Source organism: Caretta caretta, chromosome 10, assembly GCF_965140235.1.
Source record: "Caretta caretta isolate rCarCar2 chromosome 10, rCarCar1.hap1, whole genome shotgun sequence".
NCBI lineage: Eukaryota > Metazoa > Chordata > Testudines > Cheloniidae > Caretta > Caretta caretta.
Window position 1 is genome coordinate 8,365,164 of NC_134215.1, and position 26,471 is coordinate 8,391,634.

The following is a 26,471-nucleotide window of genomic DNA, read 5'->3' on the forward strand; positions in this document are numbered from 1 at the left end:
AAGAGGTTTTTTTTATTTAAAAAACAAAACAAAACCTCACAATCGCTTGAATATTTGCATATACAAATTGCTCTGATTAAATCATAAAGGAGTCCCCCAGCCCCAGCATGTTAAACAGCTTGGATTTAGATTAAATGTAAACATTCTATAATCACTCTACTAGTGTAATCATTTCTTTAATTTGGAAAACTGAAAGAGTGGCTACAGTTCACAAGTAGTAGTTCCTTTAAGTATATTAGATGTTCCTTCATATGCATACTAGATAAGTTTATAGAAAGGCCATTAAATAATCAACAGCAAACATTATTGGTCCTGCTTTGAGCAGGGGGTTGGACTAGATGATCTTCTGGGGTCCCTTCCAACCCTGATATTCTATGATTCTATGATTATAGAAGTATTTGCATGTTCATTTCTCCAGAGTCTGGTACTTCTTGAAAAAGTATCACGACGCTTTGTTTCACAACCTCAATTTTTTATTTTTAACTAAAAAAGGGACACATCAGGAACTAATTCCCCCAGTTTAACTTTGGGGACATGTGCTATGAACACATACTTGTTCCATACCTCTGTTGAAAAGTTCCATTCTCACAAGCAGGCAATACATACTGGAATTTACAAGAAACTTAGAAGACTAGAAGTTTTGCAGATTTCTCTCCCTTACCTGCTCACAAGAACTGGGCAGTCTGGCAGAATGTGTGACAGTACAGTGCAATGTGCACACCCTTGATTCCCAAACCCAGAATTCTGGATTTGCTATATGTCATTTAGATAGAATCCAAACTTCTCAGCTATGTGGCAAACCTTGTTAGGGGTAGGTGCTGTCAGGTTCTTCAGAATCAGGAGAAAATATGTATAATGTTAGGCTCAACATCAGACCTGTCAATTTTGATAATGACCCTTTAAAATTACTGGGCTGTAAAAGCTAGCATCTAAACAGTAATGTTATTTGAACTTAATTTTTGTATGCACTATTCTACCGTATTTTGAAAATGCAATTACTGTAATGGATTACCAGCTTCTGTTCATAGTTCAATCTGCTCATCTTGTTATATGCCATCCTACAGCAATTTTTAGTGACTCAGGCATGCATCTGCTGCTACCAATTTGTGCCTGTGCTACTCTTTGCTGCTTGGTTGGGGATGTCTTTGGAACAAGAAAAGTCAGTCAGTCAGTGGGGGTTTTCATCTTTAAACTGTGGTCTTGCACATAAGGGCTGGCCTACATATGGAGCTATTCCAGTATAACTCTTCTACTGTTCCAGTATAACTCCACGAGGGGACTCTCTTATCCTGGGACTAGCAAATCCACACACGGAGTTATTCCAGACTAACTACTGTGCTTAAAATTCACACCCTACCTTAATCTGAATGAACTTTCAAGTGCAGCCAAGCCCTGAAGAAGAAAGAGAAACTAAATAGGTACAAGTATCAGAGGGGTAGCCATGTTAGTCTGGACCTGTAAAAGCGGCGAAGAGTCCTCTGGCACCTTACAGACTAACAGACGTATTGGAGCATAAGCTTTCGTGGGTAAATACCCACTTTGTAGGATGCAAGTCAGTCAGTCTATAAGGTGCCACAGGACTCTTTGCCGCTTAAATAGGTACAAATTATCCTAAATTCGGCTATACCATTTCTGGAATACATACTAGGTGGAAACAAAAAATGTTCAGATGTCATCAGCTCCATTTTTCAGGGGAGCTTGGAGGATGGGAGCTCTTAGGTGGATTTCTTTCAAAGAAGGGGTCATTAAGGTTAGACTGATGTCACCTAAAAGCTAATTTTACAATTTTCAGGCAGGGCAGCATTATGCAGTTTTACTTTTCTCTAATACAAGTTAGAGATTTGCAAATCCCAGAGAATCCCACATCAAATACTGGGATGACAAGTTGTAAACAATGCCTTTACATCTGGTCTACTGCATAACTGTATAAAAACATATGCAATAAAGATCCAGGTAACTGTTCTACACATTTTCTGTACCTTCTTCAGTTCACGTCAAGACTTCAAAGTCTGCAGATTAATTTGTCATACATGGTTATTTAGGGGTCCAAGTCTGAAATTTATGGTCTTAAGATATATGACAATGGACTGTCTAATGTCCAGTTTATTCCTCAGGCAAATAAAGTGCAAGATGGGAAAACAGAGCAAAATCTCACTGCCTGCCCAAGGCAGTCTGAGCTTTAAATCCACTTTGTCTTGTTGAGATGATAAGATCCAATAAAGAACAAAGCCTGAATTTCAACAGTCAACAAGGTGGTGGAAGTGGCCCTCAGCTACAGCATCTGCAAGTGCCCAGATACGTGGCCACCATAATAACGTAACCATTAAAATTACCCTGGCTAGTGATGCAGATACAAAGCACGTTGCCATTTAACAACCTGCATGATCTGGCTGAAAATGCTTAAGAGCCCAAATAAGGGTTTTTTAAAACCAGAGGCAGAAGACAGCAATGCACCATTCAAACTTCAGGTAAGGATTGGGTGCCACCATGAAGCTACTGGATTACCTGTTTTCAAGGACAGAGCAGTATGCATTTGGGAGAAGAGAAAGGGAAGAGTAGTAATCCACAATTCACCATTTTTGTCTTCCCAGAGGCTCTCTCTCTTTTGCTAATCCATCCTTTCGGCTGGCGAGAGCTCAATCTAGCTCCCTTTCCAACACGTCAACGCTGCTTTTTGGATTGGCCCATTGGAAAGGAATGGTGTACAAGGCACAGCTGCTAAACAAGTGGACCTGATTCTCAGTTACTCTAAGATACTTTTATGCTATTCTAGCAGCAGCAAGGGGGGTTTAAAGTGGGGGAAAAAACAGACCCCTGAGAATACCCCTGCTTAGAGGCCCTTCCTGGCCAGTGTAGAGTTGACATAAAGGCTCTCTACCAGCCCTGCTCCCTGGCAGAGGGGGTGAATCAGGAGAATGGTTGGAGTGACCTGGTGTACGATTATTCTGTGTTTCAGCTTCAGAGCTTTTCTGACTTATGTCAGGGGTCAGGCAGGCTCCTGCATGGCCTGAGAATACATGGCTTTTAGCCACCTTAACTACACACTTCCATGATTCCCCTTTCCACTTGACATAGAGAAAAGGAGTAACTCAAAATCAGTGCCGCTCTCTCCAGCTTGGGGCCCAAACAAATCCACACCAGCTAACAGATTATTCTCCTGAAGACCATCAGGCCGGCCTAGATATGGACCTTTAGCTGCTTAGGTGTGTACTGGGTTTGAAACAGAGCTGTAAAGTTTAATTTTTACTTCCACTAAATATTGGTGGCCTTTCAAAATGGATTGTGCACATAAGATACTCCAAACCTCCCTCTGTTCTCAGGGTGAAACCGACGGTGCTTTAAGAAGCTGGGGAGAGAGAGAAAAGATTAATCTACACCAAATAGCTCCACTACCCCTCATTATAGTAGTTGGGCAATTATGCAGTTTTCAGCATAAAGGCACCATAAAATTTGGGGGATTCCAAATTGATGGTCAGTAGTGACAGAGCGATGCCCAGCAGCAGGGGCTCTTGAACAAAGAAGTGTTGTTTGTGATATCAGATGTATATTGCTATGGAACTGCAAGCCTCAAAAGCTCTGTCTATCTAATCTGAATGTACACTACTGGCACAGGAGGAATATCTGATTAGTGCAGCAACAGTATGCATAATCTCACTAGCAGCAGTATCTTATGAGTACATAAATATATGTAACCAGGAAGGTTTTCACATTATATAGCTAAACCACCCATTTCCTCCTGAAACAGTTTAACGTGTGTCCACACTAGCCTCCTGGTTTGTGCAGGACTCAAACAGTTCAACAACTATCTGATTGTACCGTTTACCTTGCAATGACGCAGTCTGCAAACCTACACCATGCCCTAAGGCTGCCTCCATTTCTTCAGAAATTGAGCTTTAAAAAACCTTCTGAATGCATAGAGGTCATGGTTCTGGCATCTACACTTCACCATTTACAGTATTATAATACAGTTTGATCTACCTACAAGGATGTAACCAAACCTTGGTGTAACTGTTGCAGAGCACTGACCTAAAGCTAGCATTGGACAACATGGTAAAATATATAGTATAGTTAGAACCTTACTGACAGCTTGAAAAAGCATCTGAATGAAGTATTAGCTCTGAAGCCTAATGACAATTTGAATGTTCTCTGTTACCACTGAGCATTTTAACAGAGCTATGCAGCCACTATATTTCACTGCTTGGTTGAAAAGGGAAAACTTTCTCCTAGGCCTGTGGCGTATAACACCCTTGAGGGTTTAGCAGTGGCAGTGGAATCTTGGGGAAGGCTCATTCTAGAGTTAGTTCTGTAAGGTTTCTCACATAGGTATGTTACCTAGAGCTACTACTTGACTCTCCGTTGACAAAATATTTTCAGATACTTCAATATTAAACTTCAAAAGAGTATGGCAGCTGCAAGCTCTCTCATTACAGTTTCAGGGAGAAAGTTACTGTTCTCACTTAGACTTATCAATAAAAGCCCAAGAAATATGAAGGGGCTCATAGCTAACAGATGAAGAAGTGTCAAGATTTGTAAGATCAATGATTCAGAGCCTTTAAAAAGTTCAAAAGAAAAGAAAAATGTTCAAGTTTACAGCCTGCTTCTTCAGGATCAGCAGAAAACAAGAGGCCGAAGTCCAGATAGAATCTATTACTTACGTACACAGACACCCACCCCCTCTCTTTGGGAAGATATCTTGTCTATTATTAATCTGAACAAATACATTCACTGTAATTACCCAGTATATTCAAACTTGCATTCCATAACGTACAAGGGTATTTCAAAGATAAAAGCCAGACATCAAGACATTTCAGGGAAGCACTGGTGTTCTTCCCTCTGATAGTCCTCCTCTTGTAAACCTCAAAACTCATTTTTAGGTGTTTTGTAAAAGTACTGTGTACGCCTACAGTGCTCTACAACTTCAAAAATAACAGCATCTAACATTGAAAGCAGCAGATTCTTTTAAGTACAACACCACCTCATGTATCTAAATAAAATGAGTGACAAGATAATAAATATAGACTTATGGAGTATCAATTCCCTTTATGCACATCAAATAACTAGTTCAGCTAACCGTGGGTCAGACAAACAAGGTTACATATACAGTATATTCTCTTCAATTCATAGATTCTGTACCTTAAACCTTTCTTAAAATCTTGTTAGTTCAGCTTTAAAAATGTGCTAATGAACACTTCTACTGTAAATAGAATTGGCTACTTTATAACAATATTATTAAGGCTGAGAGACAAGGTCTCAAGACTGAATGGATTTTGAGGTAAGGGTTCCATTTGGTCTTTCATTCATAGTGCTGTTAAGATGTTGTGTATCACAAATACAGTACTGTAATATTTAAGCAAAACAGTCTTGGACACTTACTTTGCCTCCTTTTGTGTGTTTAGTCAGTACCTTACTGATGCATTGAATAAGAATTTAAAATACCTCAAATATAAATAGAATTTGGATGGCAATTTAAATTACAAGATACTGACTCACATAACCAATAAGAAAAGGGCAAGCTCGTGACTCAAACCAATACGTACTCTCTCTCTCTCTAAATGTGGGTATTTTGGCAGGAGGAAGTGTCTGTTTGATAGATGTATGAGAGAAAGGCAAAAACACATTTAAAAAGGAACTTGCTAAATAGGGAGAATACTGTATTGGAAGCCCATTTGCCCCACTTAAGAAGAGATCTCTAACTTTTTTTGATTCACTATTCCTTGCTCATGGACATGCCAGTACAAGCCTTACCTTTGCAGTGTCTGTGTAGCACATCTAATGCAGCAATGAGGAACTCGTGTGCATCCTGTTGCTCGTACCCTGCTAAATGCCGTGCGTGCGTCCATACCAGGTGCAATAACCTATATGGAATGTGAGGAGATCGGTGCCCAGAGTAAAACTGCTCAAAGCAAAGAAAAGGACATGATGGTTAACGTGATACATGGTCTCTGTGCATTCAGCCATAAAAGAAGTTAGTGACTGGAATTAGAGAACTGAAGTTATACGCCACAGTTTTGACAGTCTTACACTGAGATGTTCAGGTTTGTTTGTTTTTTGTTTTTTTAAACAGATCCTCCAAGTGAGTGGTTTGGGAACAGAACACACTGGACACATTTATTTAAGTTATAGGCACCTTTTATAGTTTTCATTCTTGCAGCTTCCTGGTTTTGTGGTGATCAGCCTGCATTATGAGTAATGTCATATTGAGGACAGAAATGAGCAGTACTCAAATCTGCTTACTCTGGACAGCATGCTGGAATCTCTAAAAATGTATTTGCTCTAGATTGAAGACATACCCACACATTTAAGGAGTCAACAAGCATATTTGTACATTATACACTTATACAGAATTAGGAAAAACAACAACAGTAGAGGCCACTGGGAAAAAAAAATATCAATGTTTACTATTAACTACCCCTAGACACCAATATATGGTAATTGCTGGTGAGTAGTGGCCACCACACACTAAAGGTTTGTACATATGGGGAAATTTACTGGGATATACATACCAGTATGTCACAGCAACATAAGCTAAACCAGAAAAGGGCATTTTTATTCCTGAGTAACAGTGTCCACATGGGAAGTTACACCGGTATAACTATACTGCTAATTATAGCGGCATAGTTGTGCTGGTAAATTTCCCCATGTAGACAATCTCTGTGTCAAGAGTTCCTCCTGTAAATATAAAAGTTCAATTTCAAATTTACTAACTGAAGTGACATTTCATTTCAAACAAGTGAAAAATATATCATTGGACCTCCCCTGCCCTTTGATGAAACGTTCTCCAGCAAGGGTGCCCTGCTAGGCCATGCTAACTGTTGACAAGACCTCATAAGTGACACTACTGTTTATGTTTGAGGTATATTTTCCAATAAAACTCTTCCATCACATAGAAAAGAATATGCAGCGGATTGAAAAAAAAAAAGTAGCAATGTGGGTTACTTCACTAGAAAAGTTTTTTTTAATCATTATTTCTGGGTTTCTCTTTGCGCTTTTCCTGTGAGCTTTTTCACACCAGTAAAATTGCAAAAACTCTGCTGCAAAGCTGGCTAGAGGAATTGTACAGTCTCTTTTGGGGTTAGCTGTAGGTGAAAAGTAGTCAAGATTATTTTTTCACTAATCCTCATTTCTGTATAAAGCTCTGTAGTCTTTTGTCAAATTTCTCTGCAAATAAAGTTCTCTTCTTCTATAAGCCCCTATTTTCTCAACAAGAAACTATTCTGCTGCAGCCCAACAATGCAAAAAACCCTTCTATAAATAAAAGGATCAATAGGTAACTCTGATGCCAACAAGAATGACACCAGGAGACTGGAGCGGTAATTGAAATCTGCTGATGCAGCTACTGCTCAACATTATTCAGGAAACTGCAGCAATAAAACGTCTCTGTTCTGTCACTCCTTGCAATTAGTCTCAGAGCTCTCTGGTCATTTTAACCAAGAGCACTCTCCATAATTACTCCACGGCAGATACTAGACCTGCCAGCAGATTTTACATTCTTTAGTGCTTCATTAGGATGAAAGGAATATAAAAGAAACTATCAAATTATTGGCTATTACCATATGGAAACTGGAAACACACCCAATCACAGTACTGTTAAATATACAGTACAAAAGCTTCACTCATATCATATTTAGTAATAGTCCCTATGCCTTTTTACTTAGCAAATTTTTACTACTTACAGACAAGGATGCTGGAACAATTTGTATAGTGGGGGTGCTGAAAGCTATTGAACCAAACTGTAAATCCTGTATATAATGGAAACCACTTCAAGCCAGGGTGACCAGATGTCCCATTTTTAAGCCCTCCTACAGGTGTCCTGATTTTTTCTTAAAAATGGGCAAATTGTCCCGAATTTTCTGTTGTCCTCCCCTACCATTACTAGCGGGTCCTGTTGCTGGCAAGATCCCTGCTCGCCAGCAGCCCACCCACTAGCAGTGAGTAGGGGGGCTCCAGTGGCTGACAATGGGGGTGGGTGTGCAAGGCTGGTGGCGGGGCAAAGATACAGCGTGTGGGGCTGGCCGCTCCCGCTGCTGGTCAGTCAGTGCAGCCCCTGCTGCCTGCTAGTTCTCAGCCAGCAAGGCCCCGCCCCCCATCCTGTTTCTGGCTGGCACTGGCTACATGCTGTGGTGGCTGGTGAATGCGGCCAGGCGCCAGACGGTGGCCAGTTATGTGTCGCCTCTGCTACCCACCCATCAGCCCTTTACGTGCTCCCCCTCCCGCTTTCCTCTCCCTGCTTTGCCCCTTCGCCCCCCAAGTCCTGCTGCTCCTCCATAGCCCACCCGGCGGGGCATGTCCCGCTCCCAGAGCTGTGCAGAGAACCAGCCCCTGGTTGGAGCACTCAGCTCACCAACAGCCTGGCTCACCTTCTCCTATGGCTGCGCTGGTGCCCCGGGAAAACCCTCCGGCCTGGGCGCATGTGCCTAAACCCCACACAGCCTTGGCACGGGGAACACTTCGCCCCCCAGCTAAGCTCTGGAGTGGTGGTCGGTGAGTGATTTTCAGACTGTTCCTGTCCCGAACCTGCAGGCTCCACAGCAGCCTCTGGGGCAGGGGCTTAGCACCCTCTTCACCCACCCCCACCCCCTGGGTCCTGCCTCCAGGGAGCGCGGGGCTGCTCCATCCCCTAGGCACCCTCCCCTGCTGAGCCACCTCTCTGGCGGAGTTCGCTGAAGCCCCTGCAGTCAGGTTCCCTGGGCCCTGGTGCACAACACAACCTTAGGGCTTAACCCCTTCCTGCCCACACTTGAGCTGGAGGCGGCTGGGTAATGTAGATGGCCAACAACAGCCTGGAGGTGTTAGCTGCCTTTCGGCACTGTGCGGGCAGGAAGGGACAAGCTGCTTCCAACCATATGCTGCGTGGGGGAGGAGGAATAGGAGAAAAGCTCTGAAAAGACACAAGCCAAGTCATCCCTTCCCCACCCCTCACACCCCTCCTCCCCTGCAGCTGAAAGCAGCTCCTGTCCCTTCCCTCCCACACAGTGCCAAAAGGCTGCTGCTGGCTACATTCTGGTATGAATCCTGGCAGAAATCTGGGGAGGGGGGCATGTGATCCTGCATGCTCCCCACCATGTGCTACCTCGGGAAGATGCGGCACCAGGTACCAGGAGAGGCGGGTCAGTCATGGGGGCCCAGCCAGGAATGGAGGGCGAAGAGCACCAGGCAGGGAGGGTTGGGTAGGTCTGTCACCCCCCACATGTGAGAGAAGTAGGGGAGTGCGTGTGTGTAGGGGGGTAGGAGCATGTGTGTCACCCCTCCCTGTGTGAGCCCATAAGCCTTAAAGATAAGAAGGTAAATAAAAAGAATCCATCTACGCAGTATTTCTTTTTAACAGGGACTCAGTCAACTTGATGTTAATTTGAATGTTTGTACTGCATAGTTCGGATTGATTGCTGTTGAACATGCCTGAAAATGAGTAATTTTACCAGGTGCCCCATATTCAGCACAGGGAAACATGGTCACCCTACTTCAAGCCGGGGAGTGCGGCAGCACCTCCCCGGACACCTAGTTCCAGCACCTATGCTTACAGACTACCAATGTAAGTGCAATTCTATAGGCACATTACCTTTTTGAAACAGAAACAAATCAACCAATGCCAATATAGATCCTAGAAGGATCAGACTAATTGCATCTTCAACTGTGGTAAATATATAAAATATATATTTTTCTAATTTTATAGTGTGCTTACCAAAAAAAAGTTGATGCAAGTGACAAAGTGTTGTCCCCATGTTAACTGAATCGTTCTTCAACCTACAAAGACCACTGTGTCCCGCTCCATGTTGAGAAACAGAAACACAGTTGTGCTTCTAAACCTTGAGCTCATTGGAATATAATTTGTGTGCTTATATCTAAGGACTAAAAGAATCTCACTAAGGGAAAACTACTAAAAAAAAATGTTCATCAATCAATATTTAAAGTGTTAGTACTATTGTATATTTAATACTTGGTATTTTAAAGTTTTGTCATTACTAATTTTTAATTATAACTACTGTAAGATTCTCTAGTGCTCTAAGTATTTCAGGAGACTCTACTGTAAAGCAGAACACGGAAAAGTGACTTTGCTGCATACAAACATATGCAGGCATTTAGTTCTAGAGCTCAGACACTACAAAGAGCTAACAGAGCATACCAGGTACAAGGCATGCTTATAAGCACACACTGATTTCTTCTGCACTTTTGAAGGTGACTAACAAAAATGCTAGGTTATGGCTTTTTTGCCTCTTTGTGATGTATAAAACAGCCTAAAAGATTGTACATTTTTTCCAAAAACCTTCAAAAATCTGCTCATTTATTCGCTTTGAAATATCAAGAATGTCAAGTCTGGTCTTCCCCAGTTTTATTGGCGAACACTTTGGGGGTCTCAGCGATGTGTATTGTGGGCTTTCCACAGACCTCAACTCAAGGGGTAGAAGTGCACAATCCTTAACAGAGACATCTATTTCTTCCAACTGTTCGTGGGCTGAGGTCTCCATGTTTAAATATGCCCTGCCCTAGTATTTTTATACTGGCTCATGACTACCTCTAGCAGTAATGTATATGGGATTTCTAGATTTCATCATACATGTTTTTACACAATTAGTACTCAGCAGCAACATACAGCAACCTCGACTCATCAGACAGAGCTAGAACAGGTAAGACCCCACAGGCTATACCACTGCGGGGATGCTCTTCTCCCATCAAAAATGGATGTGTGGAGGAGGTGTTCCAGCTATGGGAATAAACAAAAGTACTTGAGCAATCTTGCATATATACCAAATTAACATTCTTTCTGCAAGTAAAGAGTTCTTTTAGGCCTAATTCCTGTTTTGGACTCCATTCCAACTGGAAAAATTAAAAGTTTCACTTATGAATTATTTTTCAACTTAATAATCTTAAATAGACAGGAAGTCTACAGTGGAGGATGGGGGAAGAATATGTTTTGGCTTCTAATACAAATATCTATCCTAGGTCCCTTAACACTCAGTAATGTTTCATGTAACTTGGAAGATCCCAATTTCACAAGCACAGATATAAATTCTATACCTGTTTCAGATGCAATAATTTATTATGGTTTACTGAATGGGCACAAGTTCCATGGAACTTTACTGTGTATGGAACTTTAAGGATTGTGAGCTGTTTCTGCTGTATAAATCTACACAGATTCTTTGCTGAGCAGGTGGTATTAATTCCCACAATTTCTTCTTTCTACTTTTCTTTAACTCTTGACTTTATATAAACGTTGCCTAGACTCTCAAATAGAGGACAATACTGTATGTGCCCAGTAAAGCCTCAGTCTGTGATGTTTAGCATAAAGGCCTTCAGGTACTTTTTCTTCCCTTTGTGCAGGTTTCAGCCAAAATTTATTTACTTTTATTTTCTACGCAAACCATTTCAACAAGGCCTAACATCTTAGACATTAAAGTAATAAGTCTTCTCATTCTCCTTTTTCCTGTGCATCTCTGTTTCTAAACTCTCCCTACCTAGTTGTACTGTATTCTTTTGGAGACTCACAGGGGTGGGTGATGACAAGAGAAGGCTTTGTTCTTTACTTTGTGTGAGTGCATGCACCACAACCTGCAATATCCCCAGGTGTTCCTGCTATTCCAGTCACATAGTAGGTGGAGAGACACCGGGCTAATCATGCCATATTGTAAGGTCATTCTGTAAAGTGAATAAATATCCCTTAGAGACTAGACCATCACTGAACTCATTTTCATTGGTAAACCAAAAGTAAATAAAAGTGAAAAGCCATTAAGCTAACTAGCTCAATTAACGGATTCTATATATTTTCAGTCTTGATTTTTTTAAAATCCAGTTTCAACTATACTGACCATTCCCAAATCCTTTTTATTCTCCCTGCTATGCAGTACAACTGGCTTCATTACATTATTATTTTACTGAGAGGTAAACTGCATGAGCTAAAAAGTTAATAAATACAATTATAGATTTTAAAAACAAACACCAGAAATTTGATGCTGAAATATTTGCAAAGCTGCAACTAGTGAATTTATAGGGAAAGAACTATTCCCCTGATGTAAGCAGTGACAAACAACTGACACCTTCATTGCTCACCATCAATCTATTTCAACCAGAAGGAACCTGTCACTTCCAAACATGCAAATGCAGTGGACGTTTATCATGGAGAAACCACTGGTACAACCTACGCAACTGATCCTAAGCTGGAAAGCAGAACAACATTATTTCTTTATGGATCACAATGGGCAAAAATCACCCTGATTTTCAAATTGCAGATCTCACTTTTTTTTAAGTTTTCTAAGCTGAATTTATTTGCATGCTCTCACTAGAGTCCCTGGCATTCCATTTGGATAAGATCATGCCTTCAGGAAAGGGGGGTGGAGGAGCGATAAAATTAACCCTTGCCCTGATTATCTGACATTTAATAAGATGGCTTGAGACAACTACATCAATTAACCCCAAGGGAAAGCCAGGTAAAAACAAGATCACACTGAAAACCAGAGACAGAATTTGAACTGCAGTTGCCCTAGTAATTAAATTACAAAAGATTCCTTCATAAGAGTCACACCACTGAATCTCTATTGGTTAGCCCTCCCTGATCACTGGAAATGCAACAAGAGGGCTCCTTTCTGTATAATTAGTGAGGGGACTGGAGATAAGCAGTTTAGTGCGTAATTATAAGACATTAGATGGAAATGTGCGTGTGCAGAAATTCAAAATGCTCCCATGGGGAAAAGGGGACTTCTAACAAAAATGCTGAGAGATTTATCAAATGTAGCCAATAATATAATATTTACTATTCACAGACAGGAGGAAATATTCTGGAGTTGGGTAATCAACAGCACAGTTTTGCTTCTGAGGGACTGGGTGTTAAAATTTTTACTTCTAGGTAATTGTGGTAGTCGTGTGGTAATTCTCTCTCCCGTATCACTTACAGTATCCCTCCCTAACATTAGACTCTTACAATAAGCTAAATATCTCAACATGACGTATAAAGATGGACACAGATCACTGCAGTCCTGTCTCTACAATCTGGTATTTTAAACAGCTGCAATTCTATACTCGTTCATGGTATCGTAAGTCTCAACAGGAATTACACAAGAATCGGTGAAAACACAGGTATGGATTTTGATTGGAGGAAAATGTAGGCTGAAATTTTCAAAACTGTCTGTGGAATTTAGAAGCATAATCCAAACTGAAATTGATGCAAGTTGTGCACTTAAATCCTCTTTAGGACTGGGGACAGTTCTTTTGTTCTGGGTTTGTACAATGCCTAGCACAATGGGGTCCAGCTCCATGAATGGAGCTCCTATACACTACACCAACACAAATAATAAATCACCATCCCCCAGCTCCCCAGGCAGCTTTTGCAACCTCACCCCCAATTCATGACATGGTAGTAATTTCCCCCTTCTCCACCCACCCTTTTTTAAAAGGATGGTAGTGCTAACAGACCATCCAAATTATTACAAGCCAATGGGATGACATAACGTTTATATATCAATCTGATGAAGGCACATCGAGATGACTGTAGATGAGATCAGTACCTATATACTTGGCTTTTTACAATCAAACAGATACCAATTTCTATAGGCTATTTCCACTCAGTGCCTGGAATACTTACCTATGCAGACTGGTATCCCCTGCCCTTGCTATTCTGATTTACCACATCTAGTGTGAATTATCCTCTAGCTGCTACCTACAGGAGCACACTTCCCTTCCCTTCCTCCCCTCCCACCTCTAGTCCAGCATCCTCAGTAGTAAATAGGAAATGAACCCACATACAGGAAGTTTAATATGTAAGTAATGTTTGTAAAGCACTTTGAAAGTGTAAACTGGTGTATATAAGCGTTAAGCACTATTTCAGAAACTAATCACCCCCTAGTAGAACACTAAAAAAAAAAAAAAAAAAAAAAGGCTACTTCACTTCCCCACACAAGACTGACTGATCTACAATAAACAGGAGAGTGATCCTTGGCGAACTGAAACCTACTGAATAGCAGTAAGTAGATTTTAGGTGTGCCGGGACTTTTATGCCATGAAATATAAACAGATACTAAAATACACTCTGCCTACGGACATTATTTCGAAGCAACATGCACCTACCTTGTAACAGCATAAACTACATTTTTAACCAAGGAAAGAACAGTTATGAGCTTTTCTTTTGCTTACCATGAAGGCAGGTCTCTCATGCAGGGGTAAAAAGCACAGGGCAGATAAAGAAATTTCATCTTAAAACCTAAAATCAAAGTCACCTACAATCCTGTCATGTGGCCTTATATTTCTGAGTCAGAAATAAGACTGCAAAAGTACCTTCAACACAGTGACTCACAAAATAAAAATCTTTCAATGTCTATCATGCAGCAAAAGCCTACAGAGAAGAGGTGGAAACTTCAGAAAGGTATACTGCAAAGCCAGGTATCTTGCTGAACAAAGGGAAAGAGTAATGTACAAAAAGGGACTGGCCTTTGTTTTTGCTGCTGGGTGCTCCCTTGCGTGCCCCCCTCCCCCCATGCAAGCGGTGGGAGGGGTCTCAGGGGAAGAGGCTGGACAGAGGTGGAGCCCACAGAAGATTCATCTGGCCCTGTGGGTGCTGAGCACTGGCTATTTTTTTCGGTGGGTGCTTGAACCCCAGAGCACCCATGGAGTTGGCGCCTATGCATGTACACAGTGTACATACTGTACCAACATGGCTGCTTCCGATTATCCTCCTGCAATTATTGTGTTTTGGTATAGGAGAGGCTAGCAAATGTTTTTAAAGGAAAGAACACACACAATTAAGATCCTTACAGTATTTACACTAACTAAGGTAACCCAGTGCCTTAAACTACAATGGTACATATTGTAGTTTCGCTCACTCTCCTCTCCGCCTGTTACAGATTCCTCAGTTAGACCTTGGACCTTATAAATAAGATGCCCTCTCAGCTTTAACAGTGCTCTTACGAGGTTTCACACTGGGTCCTTACTCAGACAACTCCAGATGACTTCAGTGGCCGCTTTACCTGAATAAGGACCACAGGACTGCACTCAATTATTCGTTGACAATAAATTCACATTCCCTTTTTATTACGTATTTTGCCATCTGATAATGTCAATAGAATTTATTTATGATGCCTCTCTGCATAAGAAGAGTTGTGGAAAGTTACAGGGTGATGCTGTAGTGGTGAACAGCACTCACCTCCTGAAAAAGTGTAGACATTTCACAGACCAGACATGAGCTGGGACTTTGCATTTCACATTTGTGCCTGTCGGAGAGGAAGAAATCTCGCAGTAGTGGAGTGTGGGTAAGTGCTTGGACAATACAGTTCATAAAACATGTGTTCCCAAGATTGATTAGCCCTCGTAGACCTATAAAGACAGAAAGGGAAGGGTAAATATAAGTACTGCTGAGTTAAAAACAAAACAAAACTGAGCATTTCAGTCATTTTCATCTTTTAACATATTCAAAACGCTGCCCCCCCAACATCTTAGAAGATTTTATATCCTGTAAGAATTTATGACTAATTCAGCCAGCAGTAAACCAGAAAGTGCTACAAGTTTACAACATTTTTTTGCAATGCGGGTCTTGTGGGGCTAGGGACAAAACAAAACCCCACAAACAGAAAACTGAATTGTCGCTTGTGTTACTGATCAAAGAAGCTAATGGTTAAAGAGTATGGTAACAGGCATGCTCCGGACACCTAGAAAGACACATTTTGTCAAGATGCCATAATGTTGATCGACCGAATCAAATACAAATATTCACAGCTTAACACAAAAGGTTTTCTTCATGTAGGGCACTATGCCAAAAGATGCTTTTGTAATTTTATTATGCACCATTTTATCTTGCAATAACAATTTTCTTGTCCGAAACACATCGTAGATCACCAGAAGGTGGTTGCTTTTCCTACCCTACTGTGCAGATGAGGAGATGGTGCTGATGGTGGCAGACTGTACCCAAGCCATTAGGCCTAGTTTATAACAGTGCTGATTTTACAGAGTTTGGGTGTCTGAACACAGCACCTTTAAATTCAGTAAAAGATTCTAAGGATGTTGCTACATAACTCAGCTCAAATAAAACACAAGTGAACATTAATTAACAGCACAGAGGTCTGGGTTCAACCCCACAGAAGCCAAATGTGGTTAAGCCCTATAATGCCCAGAGATAGTATCTTGTGCATGAAAGCCGACATGCTTAAAGAAAACACCCTTTGTTGCACACCATGAAGAGGCCACAAATGGGGAACACTTTTCAGTTGTTTGCAAAGCTCACTTGAGAAGAAAATCAAGCTCAGCTCCTTGTGTTTGTCCCCAGGATTCTGACACAACCACCTCTATGAAGTAGTTGTGAGCCAGAAAGAAAAGCATCACGAGGATGAACATGATTATTTTAAATATACAATGATCCTCAAAGACACTACCACAAAACAAGAGAAAATGCACTGGTAGATCCCTCCACACTACTGATATTAGTGACAGGTAAAATGAACGCAGTTCCTCTTGTGCAATATAAATGGAGCTGTTGGAGGCACTGCAAACCCGAGAAGAAATGATCTGCCAGAACTGGAGAATTTTCCTGCCATCCCATGAAAAGACACCAGATGGCAATGCGGAGGTGATGAAAAATGCTGCAGTTCTCTTGCAGTACACCAGATAGTGCTCAAAAAGCTTTTTAGCTTCCTTCTCGAGGAGGGGCGTGTGGTCCCGTTGCTAGGTTACTGTAGACATTACTGTGTTGAACTGCATATTGAATTTAGGTGATGGATACACAGCTCTCCTAAATCATCCCTCCAGCAAGCAATATGACACTGCCCTGCCCCTCCAGCATCCTGTTGCTTCTGTTTATTCTGTAGTGCAGCGCATACAGTTTTCCATTTACATTACAGTAATTTCTGTCAGGCAGGAAGAACACTGTAATCACTTGTTTTATCATCACGCTGGGAGGCAGAGCAGCTGAATGAGCCACATTAGCAATTTGTTAAATAGTTAATTTGTCGTAGCAACACTGAAGTATAGTATGATACTGCAGACAGGACAACAACCCTCTGACTAGCTCACACGTCTCTGTGCATCATGTCGAGATACAGAGATATTCATGCTGGGGTAAAAGTAATTGTCTTTGATCAACAGTGCTTTCCTAGCCCCTCCTATTATCACTAGATTAGAACTAACTATTCGCTGTGCAATGACTGAGGCCTTGGGAAATCCCTGGTAGGGGATATTTAGCACTTGTCTGTCTGAGCAGCAGTGCTTGTCTAAGCATGAGAAAGTCTCTTTCCATTTTCCCTTTCAAACATTAGCCCCTATAATTAGTGACAGAACTGAAACTAAGTCTGTGCTGTACAGAAGACACTGACAGGATCCCCGGAGGCTCTCTCTATTTAGTAGAAAAAATGTATTGCACCTAGGTATTTATATCCTATTACTTTTGTTTCTGGTGTCTGATTTAGTGCTCCCAAATAAGGGTAAACAGTATAGACAACTTTTTTGAATTCATTTATTGAGCACTGTATATTACATGCCTCTGGCTGAACCTTGCTTTGCTATATCACAGGCAGCACCTTCTTCAAGATGGTCACCAGACGACAAGCTGCAGATTTCCCTATTCAGAAGGCTGGCTTGGTTACTCTCTACATGGTTGCACAAATTCTTTTGATGTCAGTTTTGCATACATCCGAACGTGGTGCTTCATATGGAGTCACAATAGCTTGACTGAATTGAGATATGACGACCTGTAACACACACAGATAGTGCTGAAATTTAGATACCCCGACCCTAATGAACATTCTGCAAATGGAGATTTGTAGAAAAAGATGTGAACTTACTTGGCTGGGGTGCATACTCCGTGTAGCCCTCAGGCAGCAATGAATGTAGCAGCCACAGTATGATTTGAGTTGTTTTCTGAAAATAAATAGTACAGTGCATTGAATGAGAGGTAAGATACTGCACCACAGATCAGTGTTCTCCTGTAATGATTACAGCATCCTTACCTTGGAAAAACACTATCAAATTTTATGTACATAGGGTCAACTGTAGCTGGGACTTGGTTCAAAATACTCCTGTTTGTAATTCCTGAAAAAGAAAAAATGACTTGTTGAAGATGTAACAGGTAGTGTAAAACGAAAGACTGTCTTAGTACAGAGATGCCTTATGCTGTACCCAGGCCATTTAAAAAAAAAAAAAAAAAAATCAAAGAAGGGCTTCTGCCTCTCCTTATAATCTGTCCCAAGAATTTTAGTGACTTGTTTTGTGATGTCTAAGCTGACTAAAATACATGGCAATATGTTTAGCATGCTTCATAGCGTTAGAAGAATAAATCCAGAAACCTCTACTGCATCATCCCTTCTTGCTTGGGGCAACCATTCTTCATCATCAGTGTCTGACCATAGGACAGTGCCTATAGGAAGGAGTGGATACATTTGTTAAGACTGCCCATGGTATTCAACTTTGAGCTAATATAACTGGCTGCTGTGTTGTGCAGACTCTTTGATGTATTTTACAGTACCTTAGCTTTCTGTGTTTCCATTCATGCTTGTGGTGCACTGTCTCTGGAGTGGACTTGAGAAATGCAGACACTGAAGATGTACAATACATATTATAGGCACAGACCTTTGTGTTCTGGGTGGTGAGCTCATTCTGTATAATGGCATTGATTTCCTTTTTAATCTTACTGTTGGAGAAAGGAAGAATTGGAAATAAATGAATAATACCACTGTGAAACAAGCATACCGTAATGCACGGTACAAATGCAAACACAGGAAAAAAAAGGTGTGGCCACTCTTCGGCACCATACAGCACGTGTCACTTTTTAGTGGTCCGTTACATAATGGACAGACGGGGTATGAATGAAGCTGGAAGCAGGGAGGCTAGCTCTTCAACACCTTGAGCATGGATTGTGCATCTGAGAAATGTATATCCCCCTTTTTCCTTTGTTCTCAAAATTGGGTGGCTAACCACTTGCTTTATCTGAGTAATCTGTAGTTCTTCACTCTTCTTCCATCAACATATTTTTAAAAAATTGCTTGTTGTTGAGAGACCTACAACATTGCGTTACTGTATACTTCACAAGAATGTGTGGAGAATCAGAACACTGGTTGTTCATGCCCACATATACAGGTAACATAAAACAGCAAGGGTTTCACTACTGAGAGATCAGCAACTGTGCAGATCAGCACTGGATTGATAGCATTTGAAACGAGGACCACAGCCGAAGCAATGCTATGAATCCACAAGCATTGCACATCCAATCAAGCCTTTAACATGCTTTCTGGTTAAGGTATAATTTGTGACCATCATTCTTGATACCAGTTTCTGGGCAGATATGTCAAGGCCAGAGGACAGGCCATCCTGACAAAGAGGTACCATGTTGAAACCTATAAGAAGCTCAAATTGGAGAGTCTGAAAGTGTGAAGTTTAAGTACAGGCCCCTGTGCAGTTACATTAGCATGAATAACTTAGTTCTGTGCCTGGTATCAGTGGCTTCTTGAAGCTCTTTCAAATAACTCTGGAAGCCAATACAAGTAAAGAAAGTGCCTGCAGAAATGCTCGAGAAAGTGATCCAAAGGTCATCCCTGAAAATAAACAGGAGGACTTGGCAATGAAGGTTTCCAGAAAACACAATTGGCCACCCACGATGGGCCTTCCAGACTACATCCATGCAATGACAAGTGCAATATCATTACTATACATCTTCCTGAAGCTCCATTTCAGGGACACTCTGCCCTACTACTTAGTAGCAAAGAACTCACAGGCTTTCCTCTGCCACTCCCACCTCTTCCCCACACTGTGTTTGCTTCAGGTGCAGACAATATATTACCAGACCAGATAAGCAATCACGTGGCTTGAACTGAAGTGGAGGCTGAGGCACCTGTTCCTATGTTATCTGTGCTAACGGTGGTTGATATGATTAATGGGATAAAATCATTTTCACAGAATCTGAAGAGGGAATCAGTAAACCAGTGTGTGGTGTTTAGATGCTGCTTGTAATTATTAGTATTGGGAGCACTGGCTGTTGGGAGTCTGAAAGGACAGGTTTCAGAGTAACAGCTGTGTTAGTCAGTATTCACAAAAAGAAAAGGAGTACTTGTGGCACCTTAGAGACTAACCAATTTATTTGAGCATAAGCTTTCGTGAGCTACAGCTCACTTCATCGGATGCATACTGTGGAAAATACAGAAGATGTTTGTTTTTGTACACACAAACCATGAACAAATGGGCGTTTATCACTACAAAAGGTTCTCTCCCCCCACCTCACTCTCCTGCTGGTAATAGCTTATCTAAAGTGATCACTCTCCTTACAATGTGTATGATAATCAAGGTGGGCCATTTCCAGCAGGAGGGTGGGGGAGAAAACCTGGGTTTGTGCTGGAAATGGCCCACCTTGATTATCATACACATTGTAAGGAGAGTGATCACTTTAGATAAGCTATTACCAGCAGGAGAGTGGGGTGGGGGGAGAGAAAACCTTTTGTAGTGATAAACGCCCATTTGTTCATGGTTTGTGTGTACAAAAACAAACATCTTCTGTATTTTCCACAGTATGCATCCGATGAAGTGAGCTGTAGCTCACGAAAGCTTATGCTCAAATAAACTGGTTAGTCTCTAAGGTGCCACAAGTACTCTTTTTCTTTTTGAAAGGACAAGGAACAGGAAGTGGGGGGGGAGTTGAGGAGGTGGAGTGAGAGCTACCGAGGGTGCAGCAGCAGCTTGGTAAAGAGGTTTCCACTTTAAAAATAAAGTCCTGTTGAAGTTTGTTACTACCTTGCCTGGTTACTACAACATTTTGGCGACGAGGATGGATCTTCTGCCTCAGAACCCACCTACACCCTTTCTGCAAAGCCCAGGTGAGCCTCCAATTGCTTTTACTGCCTGGAGCCATATGTTTGAGACTTATCTGTTTGCAATCACTGCTACAGAGATTTCTGAAGTAGAAAGCATGCTCTGCTAATCCACTGCCTTGGAGCAGAAGGGCAGCGTATATTTTACACTTTTCCCCTTGCAGATGATAAATATGAGACTGCACTCACTGCATTAAAAAACCTTTTTGTGCCAAAAATGAATGTAGTAGCTAATCGCTACAGATTTCGCCAGCGTGAGCAGAAAACAGGGGAGACTATAATGCAGTATACTGCTTCCCTGAGGAGTCCGACTGTAACTTGTGACTTTGGGAATATGGCAGATGAGATGATTAGAGACGAGCTCATTGAGAAAACAACCATGCTTCATTTAAGAGAACGCTTACTTCTAGAACCAAAACTTACACTAGAAAAAGGAATAACCATTGCTACTCAGATTGAGTCAGCTACAGCTGAAGCCAAAATAATGAGCATGGATACAGGAGGCACAGTCCAGGCTGCGACTCCTTTGCAGAAAAGTTCACTATCGCTGCAGACAAACGATTACAAGAGGAAAACTAATGGAAAACCACCGAATTAGCATATTCAAAATACAGTAAAAGCATGCTCTCGCTGTGGATCCTCACAACACCTTGCAAGCTATACAGGATGTCCAGCAAAAGTAGCTCAGTGCAATCATTGCAAAAATATTGGGCATTTTGCTAAAGTACGTCACAGCAGCCAGTTCAATCAACAGGTGCATGCAGTTACAATACCAGATGTTACTGTGCTGAGTGTGGACAAAAGCACTACTGCACGTATTCCAGAACAAATAAAGTGCACTGTAAATGTTTTCGCCATACCCTCAGGCAAACCACACTCTATTTAGCTAATGTTGGACACTGGCTCAGCAGTATCTATACTACCTGATTCCACCTATTTGCCTCTTACTGAATCCAAACTTCACTTGGTGTGCTATTTGAAAAACCATATTCCAGTACATGGCTGCCTGCCAGCAATAGTTACTTTTGGTGATTGCTGTGTAACTGCAGAGTTCTACATTGTCCACAAAGGCACTCCTATCCTTGGCAGAGATTTATTGGCTGCTTTAAATCTCAGGGTAGTTAATGGATGAATTGATCTTCCTCAGCAAAGCACTCTTACGGTACACACACCAGTTTCAGATGGGACCCAACACAGGTTGAGGAGAAACTCGGCTGTGCTTATGCATTTCTGCATAAAGTTAAAATTCGGAATAATGTGATGCCTGCAAGACAGAAGTTACGGCGCTTACCATTTTCAGTCCAGGGAGCTGTTTCAGAGGAACTTAGAAAACTTGTTCAAAAGGACAATATTGAAGAGATTGACTCCTCGGAATGGGTTTCACCTATAGTAGTGACACAGAAGAAGGGTGGAGGCATTCACCTTTGTGTGGACTTAAGGGAGCCAAATAAAGCTATTGTGATTGACAGCCATCCTCTTCCTCACATAGAAGTAGTATTTGCAGAACTCCGTAGAGCAAAGATGTTTTCTACTCTTTATTTGCAGACCGCATACTACCAGGTTATGTTGCATGAAGATAATAGAGACCTCACAGCATTTATTATACATGAGGGACTATTTCGTTTTAAACATGTTCCATACAGTCTCGCATCTGCCCCAAATGCCTTCCAAAAAATGATGTCATTGATTCTGAAGAATCAACATGGAGTTCAGTGCTATCTGGATGATATTATTGTGTTTGGAAATACTTCTGAGAAGCATGACAATAACCTGCAGTCTGTACTAAACTGCATCAGCAAAGCAGGCCTCAAGCTCAATAGGTCCAAATGCAAATTTAGACAAACTGAACTCTCCTTTCTGGAGCATACAATTTCACAGGCTGGACTAAAACCTGATCCAGATCATATCCTGGCAATTTCAAATGCTGCTCCTCCAACAGATTTGCAACCTCATGTTCCTTCTTGGGTCTTACCTCCTGGTATGCAAAATTCATTCCCAATTATGCTTCTGTCATTGAACCGTTACGAGAATTACTACGGAGAAGTTCAACCTTAGTGTGGACAACAGACGCACAAGCTAGCTTCAAAACGGTGAAAGACTTGATCGAACATAGTCCAGTACTTGCACTATTCACTCCTGCATTGCCCACAATTGTAACTACTGATGCTTCTGATTACGGACTTGGGGCTGTCCTCACACAACTTCATGAGGACAACACAGAGAGGACTGTTGCATTTGCTTCAAGGACACTAAGTAATGCTGAGAGGAAATATTCTACAGTTGAAAAAGAAGCACTTGCTTGTGTCTGGGCTACTGAAAAATGGAGAACTTACTTGTGGGGCTGCACGTTCAAGTTGCGCACAGACCACAGCCCTTTGACGATGTTGCTCACCATGAAAGGACTTGGAAGAGCAGGATATTGTATTGCTAGATGGTCTGCAAGACTACTCTCTTTCAATTAGGAACTGGAATATAAGCCTGGAAACCAAAATGTGGTTGCTGATTGCCTTTCTCGCCTGCCTTTGCCTTCACCAGATGGTCCACCGGAGGATGAGGATGTAGTAGTTGTGCTTATTACAAGCATCTTACTGCAGTTACAAAAGAACAAATTTCAAGCTGCTTGTTCAGCGTGTGCAATTCAACAAAAACTACGGGAATTTCTGACAAAGAGATGGCCCAGTAACCCTAAAAACCTTGACCCAATTTTGCTGCCTTATTTTAGAGTTTGGGATGAACTTTCTTTGCTTGATGGCTGTGTGCTACGAGGTACACACCAGCTACTTGTGCCAGAAGAATTACAGTCAAAACTCATAAACCTGGCACACGATACTCATGAAGGAATTGTCAGAACCAAACAATGACTACGGGATCTGTATTGGTGGCCAGGGATGGACTCTCAAACTGAAGCACTCATAAAATCCTGTGTCACTTGCCAAATGCATGATAAGACAGCAGTGACACGTACCCCTCCATTACAGCCTGTTCCTCTTCCTGAATCTGCATGGGAAAAAGTGGCGATTGACACTGTAGGACCCTTTGATACTGCTCCAAGTGACTGCCGTTATGCCATCACTTTAATAGACTATTTCAGTAAATGGCCTGAGATAGCATTTACATCACAAATCTCTTCTGCTACAGTAATTAAGTTCCTCTCTTCAGTTTTTAGCAGGAAAGGTAACCCCAAAGAACTGGTTTCAGATAATGGTAGTCAATTTACTTCCCTGGAGTTTGAAACTTTTCTAGCACAAAGAAAAGGAGTACTTGTGGCACCTTAGAGACTAACCAATTTATTTGAGCAGAGGAACATTTTACACAGAAGGTCATCCCTATATTACCTTCAAGAAAATGGGGAAATCGAACGGTTTAACAGAAGTTTGAAAGAGAGTTTGCAAACGGCTAAACTGGAAGGGCAGTTGTGGATAACCTTCACTACTGATTTTTCGTAAGCATACCGAGCTACATGACATGCCACAATGCAAAGATCACCAGCAGAGTTACTGCATGGGAAACAGATGAATACTAAACTGAACATTGCTGGATTGTTAAAGGTGCGACCTGATGCCCCAACTGAAGATGATGTGAGAAAAACAGTTGAACAGAACCAAGCAAAGTCTAAGGCTTTCACAGACAAGCGGCGGGGTGCTAAGGAACTGAAGTTTGAGTGTGGTTCCTTTGTTAGAATACTAAAACCTGGAATTTTATGCAAAGGGGACCATAAATTCACAGCTTCTCTTAAAATCATAGAGAAGAAGGGACCTTACACCTATCGACTTTCTGATGGGCGGGTATGGAATGCTTCTTATCTTGCACCTGCCTATGCACAAAGAGGAGATTATGCCAACACCCAGTCTGCATTGGATGACTTCACCGTAGTATCAACACAACAAGACATTGCACTGGAACCGGGGCTTGAGAGATGGCCTGTCAGACCCAGACGACCACCTGTCTGGACTAGAGATTATGTTATGTAGTATCTACAGTGTTTTCAGTGTAATATTTCTGCCAACAGTATAGTGTCTTGTTTCATATTTTTTCCTGTGGTTAGAACAACTATGTTTTTTTTAATTGGGAGAGTTTCTTAAGAGAGGAGGGAATGTGGTGTTTAGATGCTGCTTGTAATTATGAGAATTGGGAGCACTGGCTGTTGGGAGTCTGAAAGGACAGGAAACAGGAAAGGGGGGAGGGAGTTGAGGAGGTGGAGTGAGAGCTACCGAGGGTGCAACAGCAGCTTGGTAAAGAGGTTTCCACTTTAAAAATAAAGTCCTGTTGAAGTTTGTTAGTACCTTGCCTGGTTGCTACAACACAGTGCTCTCTGCTGGGGCATGCTACAGAAACTAGAAATTCATTGAATGACTGGCATGTAAGCCTACACCGGAAAGAGCATGACCTTTAGTGAAATTAGTGGTCATTTTGGCTGTCAAAACCTAACCAACATCATGCATTTTTGATTAATTCTGCCGCTTCTAAAACATTGTCTGGATGCTTCCACTTCTTCACTGTTTAGGCTGGTGTGTTCCTTTTGAGAGGGCCCGCTGTGGTTGTAAGTACTTACAACGTGCCAATCACAGTAGTAGTACCTGAGCACCTCCCAAGTTTTTTTTTTTTTTGTTTTTAAATTTACTGTACCCTCTCAAGACCCCTGTGAGGTAGGGAGGGTTATTATCCCCTTGTGCAAAATGGCACACAGGTCCAAATCACACAGGAAGTCTGTGGCAAAGCTGGAAATGGAACACTCTCTCCTGATCTCCAGTTCAGTGTCTTAACCATAAGAGAAGTCATCTCTCCCTCTGTGTTTAATGGTCACTTAATAAGGCCGCTGTGGGCAGAAGGAATTCTGCACACTGTGGCTAGGAGAAGAGATGCTTAGCAAAAGAAGTTGAGAATCAAGTTAGAGTAGATTTGTATCTAAGATTTCTTGTAGCATGGTTTGTGCGCAAACTAGAAGATGACTGCTGGGAATTAATTTAGTTTAACACAGAGCTATAGTAAAAATTTCACCACAGCCAAGTTTAAAAAAAAAATTCAACCACAAGCCTCTAGACTAAATCAGCGACTCACCTTCTTCTTCTAATTACTTCAAGAGAACAAACACCTTAACAGTCTGCTGTAAGGAAAAGGGGTTTCTGCATATGTCTGGTGTCTGGGAAGGTGCACTAGTTACCTTCTTTAAATGCAAATACAAATCTCTCTTATGCAGGTACGGTTAGGATGCTGAATTTGTTTATCACCACTATTTATATTACTCAGTTTATACTTCTAACAGGAGGCTTCTGCAAACAGCAGCCCACATTTTGATGTGGAAATTCCCCGCAATTAATTCTGAGATTCTACTGAGTTCTGCCAACATCGTAAGCCACCTGCTTTTGGAGAGATGAGGGAGGAAGAGTAATTTATTATTTCAGGGAAACAATAACCAGCAGGAATTATTATTAGATTTCATGCCCTCTTTACATTTCAAAATGTATTATCACCATCAAGATGGATGCTGTATTTTTTTACATCACAAAAATCAGCAGTGCCAGTAAAACTGCAAATTGACATACAATATATATTTCCAATCTTAAAAACACTCTGACTGCTTTGAGAAACTAATTCTCTCCTTCCCCTGTGTATGAAGGTAGGTAGGTAGAGTGAAATATATTGGATCTGTGCTTGTTGTAAGTTAACAGTAAGTTTAACTTCTTCATGCTTTCCCAGATGGTAGGACTA

At 41.5% G+C, this 26,471-nt stretch overlaps 1 protein-coding gene across 3 annotated transcripts in view; it reads right to left on the bottom strand.

The window, feature by feature from the left end:
• Nucleotides 1–26,471, bottom strand: part of USP22 (ubiquitin specific peptidase 22) — a 188,753-nt gene that overhangs the window by 18,572 nt on the left and 143,710 nt on the right. For all 3 annotated transcript variants that reach the window (XM_048866743.2, XM_048866741.2, XM_048866744.2), the window contains 2 exons: nt 15,125–15,294; nt 5,746–5,893 (listed from right to left, as the gene is read on the bottom strand). In XM_048866743.2, coding sequence (XP_048722700.1) covers nt 5,746–5,893; nt 15,125–15,294 — 318 coding nt within the window. The remainder of the gene's footprint in view (nt 1–5,745; nt 5,894–15,124; nt 15,295–26,471) is intronic.